Source organism: Cottoperca gobio, chromosome 15, assembly GCF_900634415.1.
Source record: "Cottoperca gobio chromosome 15, fCotGob3.1, whole genome shotgun sequence".
NCBI classification, from domain to species: domain Eukaryota; kingdom Metazoa; phylum Chordata; class Actinopteri; order Perciformes; family Bovichtidae; genus Cottoperca; species Cottoperca gobio.
The window spans coordinates 17,609,007-17,632,353 of NC_041369.1; the positions used below are offsets into that span (position 1 = coordinate 17,609,007).

General features: G+C 41.1%; 3 protein-coding genes across 3 annotated transcripts in view; 2 read left to right on the top strand and 1 right to left on the bottom strand.

Moving 5' to 3' along the window:
• Positions 1–14,458, top strand: part of rgs7a (regulator of G protein signaling 7a) — a 50,438-nt gene extending 35,980 nt beyond the window's left edge. Inside the window, exons 5-18 of the mRNA XM_029450331.1 lie at positions 5,347–5,453; positions 6,299–6,350; positions 7,198–7,262; positions 7,580–7,656; positions 7,891–7,972; positions 9,048–9,122; positions 9,260–9,358; positions 9,633–9,694; positions 10,150–10,260; positions 10,373–10,498; positions 11,588–11,774; positions 12,036–12,125; positions 13,312–13,348; positions 13,617–14,458. Of these exons, the coding sequence (XP_029306191.1) occupies positions 5,347–5,453; positions 6,299–6,350; positions 7,198–7,262; positions 7,580–7,656; positions 7,891–7,972; positions 9,048–9,122; positions 9,260–9,358; positions 9,633–9,694; positions 10,150–10,260; positions 10,373–10,498; positions 11,588–11,774; positions 12,036–12,125; positions 13,312–13,332 (1,154 nt within the window). The 3' untranslated portion in view covers positions 13,333–13,348; positions 13,617–14,458. The remainder of the gene's footprint in view (positions 1–5,346; positions 5,454–6,298; positions 6,351–7,197; positions 7,263–7,579; positions 7,657–7,890; positions 7,973–9,047; positions 9,123–9,259; positions 9,359–9,632; positions 9,695–10,149; positions 10,261–10,372; positions 10,499–11,587; positions 11,775–12,035; positions 12,126–13,311; positions 13,349–13,616) is intronic.
• Positions 14,459–15,257: 799 nt separating this feature from the next.
• Positions 15,258–22,255, top strand: LOC115019749 (gremlin-2-like). Its single transcript, XM_029449316.1, has 2 exons — positions 15,258–15,785; positions 20,756–22,255. Exons 1-2 carry the CDS (start codon positions 15,736–15,738, stop codon positions 21,333–21,335), a joined length of 630 nt encoding a protein of 209 aa, XP_029305176.1. The 5' UTR covers positions 15,258–15,735; the 3' UTR covers positions 21,336–22,255.
• The window catches only part of fmn2a (formin 2a), a 38,804-nt gene continuing 37,637 nt past the window's right edge, over positions 22,181–23,347 (bottom strand). Inside the window, exon 18 of the mRNA XM_029449315.1 lies at positions 22,181–23,252. Coding sequence (XP_029305175.1) covers positions 23,226–23,252 — 27 coding nt within the window. The 3' untranslated portion in view covers positions 22,181–23,225. The remainder of the gene's footprint in view (positions 23,253–23,347) is intronic.

The following is a 23,347-nucleotide window of genomic DNA, read 5'->3' on the forward strand; positions in this document are numbered from 1 at the left end:
ATAACGCCTCTCCAGGTGTCTCCATCGTTTCCCACGTGTGCGTTGAAGTCTCCCAGCAAGACTACGGAGTCCCCTACTGGAGCCCCCTGCAGGGCTCCATTCAGGGTCTCCAAGAAGGCCGAATACTCCGAACTGCGGTTTGGGGCATAGGCACAAACAACAGTCAGAGTTTTCCCCCCCATAACCCGAAGGCGTAGGGAGGCGACCCTCTCGTCCACCGGGGTGAACTCCAACATAGCGGCGCTCAGCCGGGGACTTGTGAGTATCCCCACACCCGCCCGACGCCTCACACCTTGGGGAACTCCGGAGAAGAATAGAGTCCAACCCCTATCCAGGAGTATGGTTCCAGAGCCAAGACTGTGCATAGAGCCCCACCAGATCCAACTGGTAGCGCTCCACCTCCCGCACTAGTTCCGGGTCCTTCCCCCACAGAGAGGTTATGTTCCACGTCCCCAGAGCCAGCCTCTACTGCCCGGGTCTGGTCCGTCGAGGTCCCTGACCATCACTGCCACCCGTGTGACAGCGCACCCGACCCCAGCGGCTTTTCCCAGGAGTGGTGGGCCCACAGGATGGATGGATGGGAGGCACCACGTAACTTTTTCGGGCTGTGCCTGACCGGGCTCCGTGGCAAACCCGGCCACCAGGCGCTCGCTGTCGGGCCCTTCCTCTGGGCCTGGCTCCAGATGGGAGCCCCGGGCTTCCTCCGGGCAGGGTCTCTCCTTTCCTTTCCCTTTTTTTCATGAAGTTGTTTTTAACCATTCTTAGTCTGGCCCCTCGCCTGAGACGAATTTGCCTTGGGAGACCCTACCAGGAGCACTAGGCTCCAGACAACACAGCTCTCAGGTTCATAGGGACACACAAACCTCTCCACCCCGATAAGGTGATGGTTCCCAGAGAGGTCTCCACGGTGCAGATTCACCCAAATTGAAATAGATTTTCTTTGTGTAGCCCCATAGCTAACTGTCTGAAAATATATTTTTGCTTTACATTATTAATATACTGTATGGCATGCCCACAGTAATGCCATAAGCCTGTTAACGAAGGGAGTAAACATTTAGCAAATATAGCCTTAAGTTCAAAGAGGTTAATGGAATAAGGACTGATTCACTCACAGAGTCACTTACATTATAAATAAGCTTTGCTGTTATATCATTTTAAATAGGCCTGCAGGGTTGTAAAAACCCTATCAGCTCCAGTATTAGTCTGCATATATTCTGACCTGTGACATGCCTGAAAATCCATATCAATAAAATCATGTTATTGCTAAAATAGATTATATGACACTGTAAAGCTCTTGCATCAGATAAAACATCAGGTCTGTCTATAGAAATGTAGATCAAGTATCAGACATTCAAAATGAATCTTTAACATCCTTCATATTGCTTTTCATTCAAATTGCAAATTCAAAACAACATCTGCCTTTGTGCAAATGAAACTGCATAAAATAACATCACTTTATGTATATATATATTCCAATAATTATTAGCCACATATGTTAGCTAGCTGGGTAAATAAGCTTGTGAGACGGGTGGGTGGGAAACACACTATGTGTTGAGCATGTGTTAACATCTGTGCATGCATCTATTAATGCGATTGAGAAAAAGTCAATACATTAAGCTGAACTGCGCATAAGATAAGAAGATAACACTGTTTTTTTAAGTCAAATTTCTGAGGGCGATAAAATCTCTCAGGATAATGTTTTGATGACCGACATGGTGTTGGCACAGAGCCGGAGTCATTGCCTCTGTGTGTGTGTGTGTGTGTGTGTGTGTGTGTGTATGTGTGTGTGTGTGTGTTCTGTACCTGTGTGAGAGAGAGCCGGAATGACTGATGTGTAGATTTCTCTTATCGTCTTAGCTAAAAACTAATTCTACATTACTATTTATAGTATATACTAAAAGTGTATTGCGATACATAAACAATAGTATAGTTTAGTAGATAATATTTTAGATCCCTTGTCATTAAGGCAGTGAAATGCATATTAAAGGGAATCTAATCTGCTCAGTGGAACACCAGGGAACAGTAAAATGATCTCTGAGGGAGGACGTCAACATGTAGAGGCTACATACTGTTCTTCTCCAGCCTCCTCCTCATCAGACTCGAGAGTCACTCTTGTAGCGGAGCACTTTAAATTATATTGTTTAGTCTCCTGAGATCACCCCTCTGTGTACAGTGCTACCCTGGCATACTGACTTATAAAAGTTTGTAACTTCCTTTAAAATGAAAAGCATGTATTTATGAAATAGTGTCGGTATTCTGTCACCATTCTCCTTCTCCTTCAGCATTTGTTTGAATCCACTTTGTCCTCCTCCTAATCTTTACATTTTTTAAGTGCATAGAGGCATCTAAGAAACATCAGAAACATGGCAACTCTAGCAAGACATTCAATTATATGTGAGAGGTCACAAGCCAAAAAAGGTTGGGAACCATTGTTTTATAAGCATATTATGTTGTTTTCATTGTAAAAATCTGAATTTGCAAAGTAACTAGAAACACAAAATAAACAATATGTTCCTGTGAGTGCAGTGCAGTTGGAGTATAACGTGATAGAAAATGAAAATACTCTTATAAAGTACAAGTACCTCAAAAGTCCAGTCTTAAGTCCAGTACTTGAGTATTTTCCACCACTGATTAAAACAAAGATTCTTTATCACCTCAATATCTCCAAACAGCGCAAACTGTATATTGCAAACAATAAAAATGTAAAATATAACTACAAATACAAAATCTCTTCTGTTGTTTTTAGATAAAGCTCAACTGGAAGGATACTCCCACACTCCACTTGGCAGGGCTCCCAACTGCTGGGTATTTGGCACAGAGCTAGTAATATGATGAAATCAAAGGGTGTTTTCCCCCCGGACTATAAGGCCAGCCTGTCTTGACAGCTTGACTAATTCCAGTCCAAGGTTTACTCAGCTATAAAGCTTATAGAAAAGCCTACGACATGTTAAATGCTAGACAGATGCTCCCTTGCTACCATGAATTGATCTTTATAGACTCTGGTTAGAAACGCAACAACAAAACAATCTTGGTTAATCATATTTATCCCACGGAAAAAAACCCTCCATCACTATTTGTCTGATTTTGGATTTTCAGTTATTCTTTCGGGCCTATCATAATGTATACTTTGTATAGACAAACAAATAAACAAATACAATCTTTGTACTGGTTTTACGTTTGCACTTTCTGCTCAGCGTGATCTAATTCTATGTATCTAGCTTTTAACTTGTGCTGGATGATTTCCTTCATTTGAAATGAGCAAAATAACAGGCTATGCAGGCAACGCAGTGTCAGGATTGCTTTGGGGTTCGAGAGAAATCGGTTACTGTTTGTGGGGACGACATTCAACGTTCATTCTTAAAACAGCATCAAACAACCCTCAGCTTCACTTGAACGGGAGCAGAGATACTGAGCAAGCGGGTGACAGATGCTCTAAAACGAGTGCAGATCAGCCCAGTGGTTCCAGAATAGGAGACAACCAGCTCTAACTGCACTGTCTTAGATGTCATTTCTCATAATCTGCTGACTTGTCTTTCATCTGACACTCATTCTGTCTAAAAACACAATCCAGAAAAAGATTAATAAGTGAAGAAGATATTTGGATTAGTAAAGTATTGCTTGTAAATGTCTGCCTTCAATATCCCTATATTTCAGATGACATACACGAGCCTAGTCCGTCCCTGTGTAGCTGTTTGACAGAAACTATTTATTCTTCTGGCTTATTAACACATCATAATACAATATACAGTCAATTAAATATATCAATGTGGGATAATATTGCTGTAAGACGTAGCACAGCGGATGAGGAGGAAGGGGTGTGTTTATAAGTAAACAGGTTTAAATAAGTTATGAGTCATAATTTATTAATAAATGGAGCCGAGTCACACACACACACACACACACACACACCTACACACACACACGCATAGACATCAGCATCCTGACCTCTCAAAGCTGCGACAGTCACCTGAGGGCTAAAGGAAAAGCCAATCTATATTTATCTCCTACACACTCGATGCATGTGGATATATGGATGTGTGTGTGTGTGTGTGTGTGTGTGTGTGTGTGTGTGTGTGTTAGAGCGCGAGAGAGCAAATATATGAATGTTTTATGCATGCATGCAGTAAGCTCTTGTTAAGGCATTCATAAATCTGTCTGTTTATACTACATTAACCTTTGCATCCTTTAGCTTATTAGCGTGTTAAGATCACTGATAGACTCCCCCGGGCCTTTTGCCAAACATTCAATAGATAATCAAATTACATGGCAGTACTAAACAAAAGGACACTAATGTATTAAACAACGTGTAAATAAACAGTTTCCTGTTCATAATGTCAAAAAAAAAGCTTTATCAGAAAATGGCCAATACGTTATAGTAAACATGAATAATGTACGTGAACACCATGAAGAGGTTACAGGTTGAGAACAGCGGGGAGCAACTGGTGGCAGACGAGATACACGAGTGATGATGATTACATGTTTTCATCATCTGATGGTTTTTAAATCAGGGACAGTCAAGCATGTAATGTGTAGTGCCAGAGGGAAGCAGGTTTTCACTCCACCCAAGCACAGCACCAGGTGATTTGACTGATGAGGTGGGCTAATCAGCGAGACCACCTGCTGGGATGTTTGGGTGGATCGGAGACCTGTTCTGTCAAAGCGCAGTCTATTCGAGTAGCAGCTCTTAATTCAGGTGTTTATTCTGGCCATTTTGTCAACCGTGAATTTATACCTGGGGATAAAAGGTGAATGAAGTTAATTAGATTGTGTGACAAAAAACAAACAAACAGCAAGCTGGCTCCGGATCTGATAAGGAACTATTGATTGCAGGATAATCAGAGAATCTTCTTTTAATGACAGACTGAGTTCTCAAAGCAAGTGTATCTCTTAATGCCTCAGTATAAAATGAATAAAGAGGATGAATTAGAATGTATATTAAGATAGGGCCTTATCACCTCCATACTGAAAACAAAGAGTTTGACATTTTGGAAAATGCTCTTGAAATGCAAAAGAAGTCAGATGATAAGATTGATACCAGCTCTCCTGTCAGTGTGTTAAATATAAGGCTGCACCCAGCAGTCAGTTAGCTTAGATTACCACACAGACACATTTCTGAAAGAGCTTTCCTTCTGAACGTTTCACTCAGAGCACACGACAGCCGTGTAATATCTGCAGGACATTTCACTTAACACACTCACAAAACATGCTGAATCATGTGTGAATGTTTTATATTTGTATACATGAAGGTAACGTTGTATGTGCTGGTGTACAATATAATCTAGGACAACTTAAAGAACAGGAGTACACCAAGATGTAAATGGATGTTATGTCTGTGCTTTCTCCCAGTGGAGGCCCTTCACCTAGGAACTCTGATGGCTGCACATGGCTACTTCTTCCCCATCTCAGACCACGTCCTCACTCTCAAAGATGACGGCACTTTCTATAGGTTTCAGGTAAGAACAGTAATGTTATTTGTGTTGTAGGATCTTATTACATTTCTATTAGCTTCTTACAGTAATGTTTAACAAATACCTTAGAAGAGTAAATGCTTCACATGGGATATTTTTTTGTGTGTTATGTCTTCACATAAACTATAGAGACAATATTTGTTTAAAGTTTTAATTCAGTCCAGGTATACAGGAGATTTATAGGACTGTTAAATCATTTTTTATTGATGTATTTTCTACAGAGACAACATACAAATATGTACTGTATTGTCATTTCTATACAACACATCTAAAGCTCATTTACACATGACACAGTCTCAACGCTAATCGCTGCCTGCAGTCATGATACATCAGTTAAAGTGCCTCTGTGATAAGTTGTAGCTGTGCCCCATAATTCTTACAGGTTCATGAAAAAAGAAAATAAATCCCTCTGAATGTCAATAGTGTGATAGTGGGATTGACAGTTTTAGTGATTTTTCACCCAGTGAGCTCCACCAAGTGTGCAGCACAGAACTAACCAACGTAAATCAATGCCTAAGGCTGTGTGCAGGCTCCTCTTTGCTCTTTACCTGTAATCTGTTTTCATATGAAGCCAGTCTAGTCTATATAGTGCTGCCAGGGGAGGGTCAAGATTCATGCTGGTGTCTGCTCTCAGTGCTGGCTGAAAGGAGCTTATGTGCTTTAGATGTTTTGCCGAGCGCATTATACAACAGAATAGTTTTTTTGTGACAGATACAGGGCTGGGACTGCGTGACAGTGCACGCTTTGATTCCAAACACCATGTGGTTAGCTGTCAAAGATGTAAAAGTTTCTTTTAGTTGTGTTTTATTAATGACCTGTTTTCCCTTCAGACTCCATACTTTTGGCCATCAAACTGCTGGGAACCAGAAAACACAGACTATGGTGAGAAAGCTGTTCTGTTATAGTCTAATTCCTAATCTGTGCATTAGGCAGTATGTACTGAAGAGGCTAATGATGCAGACTGTTTGATATGTTACTCTTGCTGGTGTTGCCAACATTTCAAATGATGGAACACAACTGCAGTATGACGGAAAGTAGAAACATAAAATCACATTTTGTTGTTGATGCAATATTTCTATTTCCCTCAGTCATACACTTTGACTGATACAGATTGATTTCAGTGAAGGAAACCAGGGATGTGTGCAGCATGCATCTGTTGTGCACATTTGGAGGAAGGTTTTAATGGCGATACGGGGATGAGCTTTTTATTGTTTACAGCAGAGCAGAGATAAACACTTCATAATGCCAACAATGCTTTGAGTGAATAGCTGCAGCCTTGCAGGTCTTTCATTTGTTGTTTGAGTTGTAGGAGAGAGAAAATAGGTCTAAAGCCCGCTGTGGGATGAATCCCGTGAGTGTTAGGGGAAGTTAGAGCGTCTCCGATGCAGCAACTGATTCACATTAATGATGCCCCTTAATGAAAACAGTGTAATGGCATAATGAAGTTTCCACATAATGGTCAGTTAACAAAGAGATGAAGGGATGATGATAGTACAGGAAGACATCAGAATTCGGGGACACACACACACACACACACAAGCACAAGCACACAGTGTGACAGGTGCTCAGACACCATGCACATTAAATGAGCTTTGTGATTTGCAGGCCAGTTTAAATATGCAATAGAGAGGATTAAATGAGTTAACGCAGGGCAACTTAAGGCTGTTAAAACCAAGCGGAGACCCCGTTCTCCCTGTGTTACCAATCTCTCTCTGTCTCTGTCTCTCAGCTGTTTACCTCTGCAAAAGAACAATGCAAAATAAAGCACGGCTGGAGCTTGCAGACTATGAAGCGGTAAGTGAAAGAGGTCTTTAGTGTCAGCACTCCCCTCTTAACATATCTGTTCTGCTTTCAGGCTTCATCTCTTGCCTTTTTGTTCCTATTGAAATTGAGAACATTTGTTTTTCTTTGTGCCACTGCATATTTTGTAACATTCTATTAAATGAATCACCGGGGTAGTTTTACTCTGTTTTATTTTGTTTTCATGAGCAGGGATCATTAAAGATGGGATTCAGCCGTGCAGTGTACACATCATGTGCAATAAGCATAATCAGCCCAGATCCGTCAAAAGCCTTTTTTTTTCACTTTATTGTTCTTTGTTTCACTTGCAGGAGAGCTTAGCAAGGCTACAGAGAGCTTTCGCCAGGAAATGGGAGTTCATTTTTATGCAAGCAGAAGCACAAGCGAAGTAGGTTTCTATAAGAACCACACACTGCATTGAACCATTATGAGTGAGTCCTCTTACACCCTCATTCTGACATTAAAACCTAGTGGTTTACTACACTTCCCTGTAATTACCCGAACACAACTTCACAGATGAGCTGCACATTAAACATGTGATGGAGTAAATGCATCGTACATGTGTTGGAATAAGCTACATGCTCTGTAAAAAACAGTTCTGACCTCCCTTTTTGTTCCGCAGAGTGGATAAGAAAAGAGACAAAATTGAGAGGAAAATCCTCGACAGTCAGGAAAGAGCATTCTGGGACGTGCACAGACCAGTGGTGAGCGAAATTACTGATGTTGTCGTCATCGCCACCTTTGCTGTCACCGATATAATATCTGCCATTATCAACATCATCTTAAACGTTCCTTGCAAAAGTGAAATCGCACAGGATCAAAATGACATACTGTGGATATGGTATATAATTTTTCGCTCCTCTGGGTTATTGTAATCCCTTCCACACATGTCACAGGCAGTAGTACGGCTGGGTATCTGTACTCGGTATCGGTACAGTATAGACAGAAATCAAAAGAAATACTCTGTTGGTAGCAGTTCCACTGAAAGGGCTCTGGTATCAGTACTGGTAAAGATATTTATTAAACAATACCCAGCCCTAGGCAGCAGCGACACATCAAGCTGTGTGACAAAGAAATAATGTTTCGAAAATGTTATTTCACATCATGTAATTTATACATGACCTATACATGAATGGTGTAAAGGGATGAACACACTGTAAACCCTCCTTTGTGTATTCCTCTGACTTACACATGAAATGCCACATCAATAACTGTCACAACACCTCAGCTTCTCTCCTGCTCTTTACCTTGTTTATACACACTTGCTTAGCATTAGCATTTATTTCCCCCCTGAGGTTAAAGGGTCTCCTCTGCTGTATTTCTCTGAAAGCCGCTGCTCCATGCTTAATTGGGAAATTAGTTCAATTTATGCGTCCTTGGAGCAACGTAATCAATATTAATTCAAATTTCACAATGACGCTGTCAAGCTACTTAGCTCTGTTCTTCTGGAAGAGACCTAGATTAGACCACTTGTTCAATCAGCCAGAATTTGCACACTAAGACTCTGATTTCCCGCTGGCTTACTTGTTTTGCTAGAATTGGCACATTCCACGTTTAATTAACCAGCATCTGACACATTGTCCTGGAGACTTCTCAGAATCGCTTCACATCCCAGCAAAGCATATTGGATTTGATTACCTGAAACTCATATCACGGTTGCAAAAATTGCACTTTCACCATTTGTGTTGCGTCACGCTAAAGTGCAACGCATAAACAGCTGAAGTTGTAATAATTAAATTTAAGCTGAATTAACTGATATTCTCTTCACTCCTCTCACAGCCTGGATGTGTGAATACAACAGAAGTCGACATAAAGAAGTCGTCCAGAATGAAAAACCCCCACAAAACCAGAAAGGTACGGTACCTTTCTTTTAAGGTCAGGGTTGATAACATTGCAACACAGACAGGCTTATTGTTCCTCGCTGTGCTCGTCAGCAGCTATAAGGCTTCTGCTATTGATCTTTTTTACTTCTATGTTTTTTGTCTTCTCAGTCTGTGTATGGGCTGCAGAATGATATCCGTACCCACAGCCCAACCCACACCCCCGCCCCAGAGGCCAAGCAGCCTACAGAAGAAGAACTGCAGGAACAGGTTAGACCTGCAGGTGGCACTCTACTGTTAAAGATAGGATCTTCAAATCAATGCTAGTACTCAAACTGTAACTTTATAGTTATTTTTGGTATGCATTAAGTGTCCTTTTAATAACAATTTTGATATAACTAAGTACAATGAGTAAAGAGTTTATAGTGCACACATAAAGTAAAATAATAATGTCGTGCATCATGCAGTTGTTGTGTGAATACAATTGCAAACCACTAATTTGTGGAGACTGATGTATGTTAATTGTTCCCTGTTGTGGTTTCAGATCGCCTTTTGGCAATTGCAATTAGACAGGCATCGACTGAAAATGTCCAAAGTGGCGGAGAGGTGAGCGATGTTGTTTTTGTCTTTATTCAGTTTAGCAATCGATCTGTTTATTGAGCCTTTAAACGGCGTAACATGGTGTGGAATTAGGAGCTCTGGTGACCTTGGAGAGCGATTGGGCCAACAAAATGCCTTCAATGAGCGGCAGCGCTGACGATAGCAGACACTGAATCACACACAAAGTGTCGATTTGTCATTTCCGTCGCTGAAAAGAGTTTTCTATTCTGGTGTCCACGTACAGGCTCGGTCCCTCTTGTCTGGCTCAAATCAATTTGAGGATGATTTCAATTGTGTGAATCAAAGCTTACAAATGATAAAAATCACATTTATAATCACTCACAGAAAAGGTGTGGAGCAGAATTTCACCAGATGTGATAAAATAGATTATAATCCACGTCACGTTTCCACCGATGATACAGATTATTCAAATGTTTTCTTTGTTTCTCCTCCAATAATAGTTTACTGGCCTACACAGAGCAGTACGTCGAATACGACCCCTTCCTCACGCCTCCAGATCCATCCAACCCCTGGATCTCAGATGACGCCACACTCTGGGAGCTTGAAGCCAGGTGGGTGCATGTCTCCAGAGAAAGAGCATTATTGATATTACGATGGATTAGTTGATATGTTATATGTTTTATCCGTGAAAGATAAGTTGCACTTTGATGTGTTCTCCTCCAGTAAGGAGCCAGGCCAGCAGAGGGTAAAGAGGTGGGCTTTTGGCATCGATGAGGTTCTCAAAGATCCAGTAGGAAGAGAGCAGTTCCTCAAGTTCCTGGAGTCTGAGTTCAGCTCAGAGAATCTAAGGTATTCAGCAACACGCATGCACACACACACGATACTTGAGAACATTGCATTGCCTTGAATTAATTCCTTGGATGCTTGACCTTACTTTAAAGCTTCAATCAATAAGTATAATCACATGCAAAATGTGTGACTCAGAACCACAGCTGATTATCATTTCTTAGATTTGTATTCTTTTACTGCCATGTTTACTCCACACACACACACACCCACACACCCACCCACACACACACACACACACACACACACACACACACACACACACACACACACACACACACACACACACACACACACACACTTGAGGCACTGTGGAGGATTGTTGACATACACTATGTGAAACACTCACAGAAACGTACAGTATATGCCGTCCCACTGAACATGCCCCATACGGTTAGATTGGAACATCAGTTTTCTGTGGTTCTCTGAGGATGACAGACATGATCAATAATAACTCACTTGATTGGGTTTTTACTGTCAGTGCAAATGCTTACATAACTGTGGGAAGCTAACAACTATCACTGTAATTACTGGGCTCTTTTGTTCTTCCATGTATAAGAAGTGACATACATAGAAATAGTTTAATAAAGCAATGAGAGCTGGTGGAAGCAGCTTTGTATTTTATTTTGATATGCACAACTGCAGCTGACGCTAGAATAACACAGGTGGGCAGGAATATTAATGTTAATCGGTTTATTAATGGTAACAGGAATACTGCAGAGTATCAAAGATGCATGCAAAGAGCTAAATATGAATAGAGCAACTACTGTGCAGGATAGCTCCCCTGCTCCCTCTGATGGCACATGTCCGTATTGTTTCTGCCCAAAACTGATAATTTGGTCAGGTTAAATGAATAGTAATTTAATATCTCAGTCAGTTGAGCATCATTTTAACTCTCCTATAATTGAACTGATGTATTATTAACAAGAAGCATGCTGCTATGCATGGACATGTTAACCCTATCAATCTTAACTTTTTAAATCTTGCTGCATGATGCTGTAACTGTCCACTACACAATCTGTCTCAGCTGAGGTGAATGTGTGCTTAAAGACTGATTAACATAGTTTACTATTGCTATTGCTTGGTCTGCAGGTTCTGGCTAGCGGTCCAGGAACTGAAGAAGCGTCCCATCAGAGAAGTTCCAACCCGGGTTCAGGAGATCTGGCAGGAGTTTCTGGCCCCCGGTGCACCCAGTGCCATCAACGTGGACTCCAAGAGCTACGACAAAACCACCCAGAATGTCAAAGATCCCGGACGCTACGCCTTTGAGGATGCACAGGTGAAAAGATACAAATACATTTAATCACATCCATAGTTTAATTCTGTAGTGGCCTATTTCACACTGTACGAAACGATAGAAAACTTTGATTGAAATGTTGCTTGTGATCTGAATCTGTATTTTGCAACTGATACGAAATCTTCCCTCCTGGCAATTTATGAATCACAACTCTGTTGAGGTGGTCAATGGAAAATTGCTATTCTATTATTTCAATTCACCACAATGTGTTACCTGTGCTTTCTTTATGTGTTTCTACAACAGGAACACATCTACAAGTTGATGAAAAGTGATTCTTACAGCCGTTTCATCCGCTCCAGTGCCTACCAGGAGTTATTACAGGCCAAGAAGAAGGTAAAAAAAAAAAAAACACATGACGCAAAACATAGGATAATAGTCTTGGTTTGAAAATGAGTTGAGATGCAGAGAACTAGATTAAAGTGCATGTTTACAACATTTGTTGATTTTTTTCACAGATTCAGTGATGCTGAAACTTGCCCTCCTGGCACCCGCAGTCACGCCTTTTCAAAATCTGTTAAATCACACTTTGACCCCATTCCCAGTAATCCGTTCACATACAAAACAAGCGTGCACATTTAGTTGCAGTTGCACTCACCTGTAGTGACATATATGCTGCTTCAGGGGCAGGGTTGATATAATTCTGCTCAGGAAGTATACAGTATACAGACATGTTTGACCACTAAGGGGCAGAAAATCAGAGTCAATTTAGAATAACACGAGCTTCCCACTGGAGTCGTGTTTCTGTGCCTTTTAGTTATGGTTTGGTCTCCACTAACTCCTAAACAAAAGCTGGTCTGTGTTGAGCTGCAGAATCGGAGGTGGATTTGGCACACCAAGCAAGTCCTTGAAATGACATGCAGTCATTTGTGTTAATACAAAAAATATCTCTTAATGCAGGTTGAAGTATATGTCTCCTTCAAAGGTGTACTGTGTCTGAAACGGATATAAAATTCCTGAATGCAGCATGTGAATGTGGTAGAGTTGCTTAAACCAGGTAAAACCAAAGAACAAAATGGCACCTGCATGCCAGCAATACCAATGAGTGGCAGAGAGAGTGAATTCAACCTTTAGCAGAGTCTGCTTCAGGTGTGGATGATGGAGTAGCTGATCCGGACCTCCTGTTGGGAATATAGAAACCATTAATAGCACAGACACAGAGGTGCTCATAACATGATGAATAATTCCGAATTACAGAGGTGTATTTATGTATTTAAAACCTCCTCTGTCTCATGCTTCCAACACTTCCCCTGCTTGTTATTCTGGTCAAAGAAGATTTGCTATTATAGGTAGGGTTTATAAATAAAATATCGTGTGAATGCAGTACATCGGAGGTGACTTTGTTTTTAATAGCTTGATAATAATAGAGTCTCTATTCTGTTTTTGAGGTAGACTGACCTGAACTGACTCTCTGGCTTGCAAACTGTTATTCTCTACATATTATCATTTATATATGCACCCCTGAATCCTTCTGCATAGTCAAATTACTTCACTTAACATGCTCTTTTTTTGTCCCCCACAGAAAAGTAAGAACTTGTTCTAAAGGCTCTTGCTTCCAGGTAATGTCAGACACAATATGATACACACTGTATTGTCAGTGATACTCCCAATTACTGTAGATATGCTGTGATAGAAACTCTTTTCAGCATCTTTACGGGTTTTAAACATACATATACAATCTTATATTTGCACAGTGCATACGACACAAAATGTGCCATTCCAGCATCCTTTGCATGGCTGCTCATATTGTTATTCAAATTTACATACTGACCTCATTTTCTTTGCCACCTGTCTGTTCCGCCTTGTTTCTCTCTTCTCCCTTTACAGGGGAAAGCACTAGCATCCAAGAGGCTGACCAGTCGTGTGCCATCATGCTAAAATCAATGCCATCTCTCTCTCTGGGACACGGAGAGCAGGGCCATCTCATCTCTTTGTCATCATTGTCTGTCCATCCGCTCTTGGCTCAGCCGGGCGATGAGCCGGGACCGTCTGTTCGTCTGTTGTCCACCGGATGTTGCATGTCCATGGAGAGGATGTTCCTTCTTCTCTCTCCTCTTACAGTACCTGATATATTTCCAGTATTCTCATAAAGGAGGCACTGCTGGACTTGTGAGGACACTGACAGACTGGCGAGATGAAAAATGTCATTGAAGAAAATCAAATCCAATGTTCCAGTTCTTTCCATCGTAGCTGCTGGATCAGAAGCCCTTCTCTCACTTCCAGCTGAAACAAATGATGTCAGAGAGAAAATAAATAAATAAAAACACACATAGAAAAAATATATTAAGTGACAGCTTAAACTGATAAATCTAAACAATGTCATCGCTTTACATGATCTGAGGTCACAGATACTTTGTCTCGCTATGGGAAGTGTTGTGCAGAATGAATATACAATATATATACATATATATATATTATGACTATTATTATTATTATGATTATTTATTGTGCATTTATTTTGCTTTGCATTATTTTATTGCACTTCAATTTATATTAGCACATTTTTATTTTCATTGCACTTGTAAAGTCACATTCAAAATGACAAAATTGCCGTCTCCTGTCTTATGTAGAACATAATTCTTTGTTATTCTCTCCTGCATTTATTTTTATACCATATTTAAAGACACTTTTAATTACTTATATTATTAAAGTTGGCCCTCTATCTGTTACTATTGCTTGTGTTTGGATTTTTGCCAACTTTATGAACACATCAAAATGCCACTTTAGCGATGAAGATTTAGTGTAGCATGTATTCTGCAACATCCAGCAATAGTGCTTGAATCGTGTAGTTTTGCTTTCTGTCCACTAGAGGGTGTTACATTATTTCCTACAGCAGGAATCTGCGTCCCTTCAGCTACCAGCTCCTCCTCAACACAGATCAGCTAAATGCACCACAGTTCTCTGCAGACAAATGAAGTTTTGTCATGCAAAAGTGTCATCATCCTCTGCTCTGCTGAAGGGGTTATTGTTCAGACGGTACCCATCTGAGGTTTTGCAGGGTTTGTTGATGTTTCAGCTCTTTGATGGCAGAAGTGGCACTCAGGGTTTTCAGTCTCTGTGCCCAGTGGTCAGCTTTAGCAAGAGCCACAAAACAGACAAACATTATTGTCTCGGTTGCAACGAGGAATGCGAATTGTGGCATTTATCAAACCACCCTGTTAGTGTGTCTGAGTACATGCAAACAATGATTTATGGATTGGGGATTATGGGTTGTAACGTGAAGTGGTCACAGTGCCAATGCGGGAAGATAATACAGGGTTTTTTGAAGGAGCTCATTGTTTCTTCACAACTTTTTCCTGTATGGTGGCAAAATGTCATCCACCTCCTTAAAAATGTAAATGAAACAAAACAGGGGAAGAGTGGAAGAAAATATACAATGGAAAAAAGTAATTCAAAGGAAAAGCTGTCATTTTGATATATCATAGATTGATGGGCCTTACAAAAAAAAAGATATCAAAGAAATATATTACCAGGCAGAGACAGACACAGGGAGGGAAATACTTAAATGAAGGAAGTGAAGCTTGGTTTGATTCACACAATGACCAATAGGATAAACCCTCCCAGTCTTGAGGAAGGAAGGGGGTGGTGGGGATTCAAACTAAGGCAGGCTTTACAGTGAGTCAAGCACTCTCAAAGACAGACCACAGACTGTCTCCACAGCACAAAGATACGGGCTTACTGTGACTGAGACCTGCAGCTTTCGTAAACCTAAAAAAGAAAAAGCTTTTTTTTTTTTTTTAAAGTTAGACTTAGAGAGAAAGAAAGAGACACAACCTGTCCAGTGTGATGGAAAACTAATCGTATCCAAAACTTTAAGACTTTATAGTGAACAAAAAAAAAGAAAAAAGAGGAGCAAGGACAACCCTGAGGATACTACAGATTATGTTGCCATGGAGACCGAAACCTGGAAGCGGACGCAAGGACCACTGAAGGTGGACAACCTCCCATGACTGCATCCTCGACACGTTACTGTCCTCCTGCGACCTGTGGTGAGAGGTACATAAACCATACTTTATGCTTCACTGTGATAACACTTTATTCACGAATCTTTCTAAAAGGTATTTAAAATGATCAACGACCACAACAAAACAAATGCAGCCATCACAAATGTTATTCGAGAAAGTTCTCGTGGCATGATCGACATTAATTACTTCGCCTTATTGATTGCATTTTTATCTTAGATAACAGGATTTCAAAACACAATGATGGCTGCTTTGAAGATGGACATTCATTGCAGTGCATGTGAGGAAACAGTGATTATATATGTGATAATATATAATAAGACCATTTGGATTTACTGAGAAAAATGTAGATAAATGAGTGCTGCTCCGACGTACTCCACGCGGGCGCTTCAAACAAGTGGGCAGTAAGAGACTGACGGAGATAATGAGACTGAGTGACTCGGTGAGTTTCTGAATGACTAAGCGTAGAACTCTGTAATCCGACCGGCAGTAGTTGTACAGCTATTTAGTGATTTCTGCCAGCAGTGCGGGTTTGATTCCCACTGGGGCCACCCATTGTAAAAATATACGCCTTCAAGGTACTGTAAGGTGTTCTGGATAAAACTGTCGACGAAATTACTATAATTAGTGGCTGTAGATTCCAGGGGAATTAGTGTTGTTACTGAGAGAATTAGTGAGTGATGACAGTGTGTCGCACTGTGCATTTCAGTGAGATTAAGACTCAGTTTAGTATTTCCAGTGAATATGAATGAGAGATAATGATGATAATATACATAGTGAACCTGTGATGTGTGTACAAAATAATCTCCATTCTTTTTCTCACTGTTCATGTGTACACGTGTATAAACTTGTGTGTGTGTGTGTGTGTTCACTTTTGTATGTATCATTAATGTATTTGTGTGTAGTCATGTGTGACCTGATGTTGGTGTGTGAACGCACGTGTGTGTGTTCCTACAGTATGCGTGCGGTGAATGCTGGGGAGTTTGCCTTCTGTTCCTACTTACAGCTCTGGTGACTGCACCACCTTGTACAGTCCGCTCTGATGTCAAAGAGGATTTAGCACACGGACACATTACAGTTTCTTTAGCAACAGAAAACACTTGTAAGCCTCTAAAGATAGTAAAACTGGTATTTGATAGAAGCATTAACCACATTCTTAACACGTGAAGTGCACGCTTTACGCATAAACAGCTACTAAGAAAACACAGAGGAAAGAGGATTAAAATGGCATTTTGTCCAGTTGTGGGATTTTCTTCTGTTAAACCAACCAGCAAAACATTCACCTTGCAACATATGGCTTAAAATAACTATTTTTAAACCCCTTAACATGCAGTGGCCTGCTTGTGCACTAGTCATTGCAAACCCAAGCTGTGCAGCCAAACATTGCTCAAACCCACAGAACAAGAATATTAGAATGTTAAAGCCATAAAAAAGATATTAAGCTTCATATATAAGTATCCAAAAGAAGATGTGGAACAAGCTGAGAATATAAATGTCATCAGATGGAGTGAAATAAGGCACAGTAACCTTTAAAGGGGAACACTTTATGTTATGGGATTAAACAAACAAATTCTACTTTGCGTGCCAATGCGAGGTGGTGTTAATCACTGCAGCTAAGTGGTGTCATCCTAATCTGAAATGAGAAACCCTGCACTATCATAGCATCTCTAATTGCCTCTCATCCTCCAAGGAGTTGGCTTACATTCTTGCCAGTACTTAGCTCGGAAAGCATTATATATGGGCTGCTAGTCATTATCAAGATGGATTGTGGTGACAAATGGCTGCCCAAACTGCCTAAAGCAGCCTCCTGGCGATGTTGGCATTAGACACATTTACACAGAAAAAGCCCCCAAACGGACCCCGCCACCCCCACAACTGTTAATGAGCCAACAGCCGAGCGTAGTTTGGGAAAACAGAATCCGCAAATGCAGATAATGACATGGTTCCTCTTTGTGTAATTGGCTCCAAGTGAAAACATTTCATTTAACTCTCTTTTTCCCTCCGCATATCCCGTGTGTGTGTGTGTGTGTGTGTGTGTGCGTTTGAGTCTGTCTGTGCGTGCAGCATGCACACATGTGTGTGGTCACAAATGTGTGTGTGTATATGTGTGTGCTCCCCTTATGTGATTGAGGTTTGAGCTGCACGGTGAATTAAATGCATTTCTACTGTAATTAACTGCACTTACCAGTCTGTGTATGAGACTTTCTGACGCACCAATAATTGAGGCATCAGGTTTTGTTTGTTTTAACCTGCCTTTGAAGACATGCTGGGAAGATGTTTCACATGGTTTAGTGGAAGTACATCTGCGAGCACAAGTTTAAGTCTTGAAAAGGATTCTTGTTCCTTTTTTCAATTATCCAACAACAAAACAAATCTAGAATTTTAAAATATTTTGCATGTAGGCTGGAGATTTTCATGGATCATTTTGTTTTTCATTTCATTTCACTTTAACTAAGACCCATTGTTATCCAGACGGAGAACATTACCATGGTATTATAATGCCATTCTGAAAAACAAAACATAACAAGTTCCCACTGATGATAATAGTTGTTTTCAAAAAGACTTGTGTCTCGCTCAGCAGTCTCTGGAATTTGTATCTGGTATTTGTAATTTCATTAGAGGTCTGAAATTTGGAAGCAAGGTCTGCCACAGTTCGGTGAAGCATATCCTCCACGTATTTGTGGTTCTGGTAAAACATAAAGCTGTGTTTGTGGACAATATTAGTGTTCAGCAGACAGAAAGGTCCGGTTCAGTTCTGTCTCAGCTTTAAAACACAAAACCACAGTCTCCTTCTGTCTCCGGGACTCTGTGATGATAAGTGCTGTGCGTCAGGGAGAGACATGCAGATAGAGTGACGGAGAGAGACAGATGGGGAGGGAAACAAAGAGACAAACTGCTTGTCGAGAGATAAACACTTGTGGGAGGACGGCATACTGTGCATGGAGCCCAAGTGGTATTGGTTTTGTTTCCCAGTAGGTCATCTGTCCCAAACCCCCTTTCCTTCTATCTCCTAACCCCAACCACTAACCACCTCAGGGGCTCCCCCCGAAGCCCCGAATCCTTACCCCAAAACCGCAATTTGTCTTGCAGCAGAGATTGATGAGGATAGCTTAGCAAGGCCGGCACTATCATACTTAGGCAGAGTTTGGGAGTGGAGAGGGAGCGCTGCTGCTTGCTGTACAGGCCATCCGTCATGATCTATGTACATAGTCGGTCAGGTCATCCCTCAAAAGTCCCCGGGGCTTTGCAGACTGTAGCTCGCCAGAGTCACAGGGTGCCTCTGTAAACGATGGACAGCGGGAGAAGAGGGAAATAGAGAACAAGAGCCTTCACACAGAAGCAGAGCCTGTTCCCCTGACCAGGGGTTTGTGCATTTAAATACAAAGTCAGCAGGACTGAAATGGAGCAGCAAAAGACAAATGAGACTGTGTTGTACATGGTAGGTAGATCACTGGAAGATGGAGTGGGGTCATGACTCCCTGGTGCAGTAGGTGGTGGAAGGACCCAGTGGGAGTCTTTGGTTTAGTTATTCTAACCTTATGATGTGTGTGCGTGGGCACGTGTGCAGGCGGTACGTAAAAATGTGTGCCTACAGAAGAAGCACAGCTCCGAGAGGCAGTTTCCATCTTGATTTAGATATTTGAAGAGACGTCTTCAGATGGAAAAGATCACATATCAACATTAGTCTTGATTGTAAGTGTAGAGCACATCTGATTTCTTGGCACTGTCCACAAAATCCAAAATACTTCCTTCCTGCAGAGGTTGGATCTCTTAACGAAGAAGACAGACAACTTAAAAGTCAAGTAGATATTCTTTATCTATGTAACTCCAAAATCTATCTCCTCATGTCCTATAGAAAAGATCCGGTTAGAATTCAAACTACATTTCTGCTAGATGGACAAACAGCTGTTGTCTAGCTTATGTTAAGTGCTGTCGGGATAGTGATATACAAACGCGAGTGCTCATGCAGCTCGGACAGAGCCGCCATGACCTCAGGGTCAAGGGCAGAAAAAAGGAGGCAAAAAACAAAGTGGATTATGATAAAGTCATTTGTTCCACGTCGGAGTGGGTTGCAGGTCCAGGCAAGGAGGAAAGGGAACACACACATTTGAACAGTAAAGAAGAGTCTGTGAATAGGAGCCGCCAATGGCCTTCAGGCAGTTTGGTTCTCTGTCAGAATTTCTGACTTGATGTCATGCAACGCTTGTCAAGAGCAACATCTGCTGAAAAGATGCTTGAGTGATGGTCAAAAATGTGCTGGCGCAAACACTGACAAGCATGCACACGGACGGAAACTCCATCCTGAATGGCAGAGAAATCATTTCTGTAGATGATGCTATCTTTCTTTTTACATTATGGTGATTATGGACACTGTGGGTCATTCTCAGTTCAGTTTGCTACATAGTATATCACCAAAGAGTAGAAGAGTGACTCCCAGAGGGTACTGGAGAGTTCCCCAACTCTTCCCCTAATAACATGCAGATGGGCCTCTCTAATGCTTGTTTACATATCTGCGGCATAGTTCATGACTAAAGTAAGCAAAGCCCTAATTATTTTACCCGGCGACGGGACCAATAAAATCAACTTCCCCTTCTTGTTATGGGTGTTTAAGTGTATCCTTTGATGGCAGGGCTTTGTTTATTTTTGGAAGAGTTGCGTAGCTGAGAGGAAAGCAAATAGAAGTAATGACACAGAGACGCTGACAAATGGGGGCCCTGGTGATGGATTCATTTCCTCAATGATGCCTGGAAGGCTGGACTGCAAAGGTGGTTTAACAGTGAATGCACATTCACACAATTGCAAACATGATTGGCAATATTGATATCATCTTTGCAATTGTATGATTGTCATGTATCATCGCGTACTTCCGAATTAGTGTCACACCAGCTTTAGTGTCGATCATTTGAAGATTCTGTTTATGTAACAACAGATGTTTGATTCTTCAGAAACCATCTTTTATGTATAGAAATGTATTGATTGTAATGTGTCACTCTCCTTTTGCAGAATGCTGTGGAGAATAACTATCCCAGTCATACTGGCTGGGGTGCTCTGCATCACCGCAGAGTCCAAAAAGCAGCGGCCCCAGGGATCCCTCCCATCCCCATACAAGACCAAAGGGAACCTGTCCTCAGAACGTCACCACCGGCTATTGCAACAGAAACCAGAGGTGCTATCCTCCAGCCGGGAGGCCTTGGTGGTGACAGAGCGCCGCTACCTCCGCAGAGACTGGTGCAAAACCCAACCCCTTCGTCAGACAATCAGCGAGGAGGGCTGCCAGAGCCGCACTGTCGTCAACCGCTTTTGTTACGGCCAGTGTAACTCCTTCTACATCCCCCGCCATATGGGCCCCAGCTCGGGTCAGGGCCAGAATCGAGGCCAAGCCTCAGGCTCTGGAAGGAAAAACCACAACAAGGCCCAGGAGCCGTTCCAGTCCTGCTCCTTCTGCAGGCCACACCGCATCACACAGCTCACAGTGCAGCTAGACTGCCCAGACCTGCAGCCCCCCTTCAGACACCGTAAGGTGCAGCGGGTCAAACAGTGTCGCTGCATGTCTGTGGATGTGAGCGGCCATGGGAAACTGTGAAGAAGGACTTACGAGTATTGCCAAAGGCAGAAATTCATAAGCTTTGCCAAACAAGGACTGGCTTCAAGTTGAACTATTCTGCATCGTGTTGTACAAATTATGGCTTGACCTACAATAAAATGACATGAAACATTGAACTGGTATTATTAAACAAAGGATCAATGCTGATTAAATCAGAGACTTGCAGTCATACTGGCAAGCTTATGCTGTTGAGAGAAACTGAAAAATGGCTCAAGAGACACAGAAGAAGAAGCCGCATTTCAACATTAAACAAGTTTTTCCTGACTGCTATTTCAATCTGCCTGGCTGTTTGTACATTTGTCATTAGATTCCTTTGTGATAAAGGAGTTAATAAAGTGCCTTTGAGTTTAACAACTACTGCTGATAATAAAGCGTCTTAAAGAAACTGTAGTAATAGTGTGACCTCTATAAAATGTTTCTGTAATAGGACGTGTTTTTCTGCAGGTGGATCTACAGTAATTACAGTTTTGACATGTTTTAACTTGTAGGAGATGTTGATGGTGTTTTACAAGTATCAAATCTGTTACCCAGCATTTCATTAACTTCTATGATGTCCCAAATTATATTTGATGTCAAGGAAAAGATTTCAAGAAACATGAAGCAACACAGGAATGACGAGTGGCATTCGGCCGCTTGGACACAAGCCCGGCTGTGTATGTGCCACAGATATACTAGCCAATAGGAAAAACATACTGCAGCATGTGTAATGGAGGTGCAATGCAATATATACAGTATATAAATATATATATTTTATGTATGCGTGTAAGTATGTCTGTGAAAAGTATATTAAATCTATTTCATATAAAACAACGGTGGTGTTTAGATCAGCTACAGCAGAATTTTTTATTACAAATTTATGTAATTTCTTTTATTCAATAAATATAATTTTTCATGGTCAAGGGTATTCAATCAAAACACATTGTTGGTATTGCACATGAACGTCACGTCACATGGTCATATTGCTCCATTTGCATATCGGAGTTCACGCACTCACAAATAGTAGGAAAGGCTAAACGAACTGCATAGGATTTTTGCTTAAAACATAAAGCAAGTATACGATACTGCAGAATAAAACAATAGTCTGTATCTATATCAGATCACACCACTTAGATATACATGTTCTTTTTAGATGAAAAGACATATTAAACCACAATAGAGGAGCAGCTGTATATAAAACATGTATAATAAATAGAACTAGATTCTAAAACAAACTTGATGAAAATATTAAGAAAAGTAAACCGTCATGTTTCAGCCTATAACACATTTACATCTTTACATGTAACATTTAATTACACATGATATGTCTTAAAAATAAGCTCTTTTCTACAGCACTGATTTGACCCCTCCACTGTGCGATAAGGCACTCTTGTCTGGCAGATGATCCGTACCTATTGTGTAGAAAGTTTATAAAAGTCTTTGTTTTTCACCATTAAGGGAGATATAAAAAGGAAGTGTTCATGCCTTCCTAGTTAACTAGGCTTGGGAAGAATTGCACAAAAAAAAAGGCTACATATGGCTTTTAAAATACTGAGAAAGCTTGGATATGCTGTTGCTACAAATTTCAGACTCTGGTGAGCATGTTCTGGCAAATGACTGCATTTAATCATCTCGGCTTAAAAATGTCTTCTGGAAGCAATATCTCATTTAATTATGCGAGTGCTATGAAAGGGTGGCTGAGAATGTCATTTTTCACTCCACTTTTAAACAATATAATATCCACTTTGAACCAACTCACAATAAACAACAGGTCTAAATCAATTGAAAACAAATACGGGAAGCAAATAAATGTTGCAAAAAATGAGTCATGTGAGATTGTGAAAACAGTGCTTGTGCAATAGGCTGGGTGATGATAAGTTTCCACTCTCTGCTTCAGATCTTCTGACCCAGCTTTGCTTTCTGTGGAATAAAAAACAGACCTGAGTTATTTAGAGCGGGCGGCACGGGCACTCATGAGTGTTGTTTCTTCAACACCCAGACAAATGTTTGGAAGG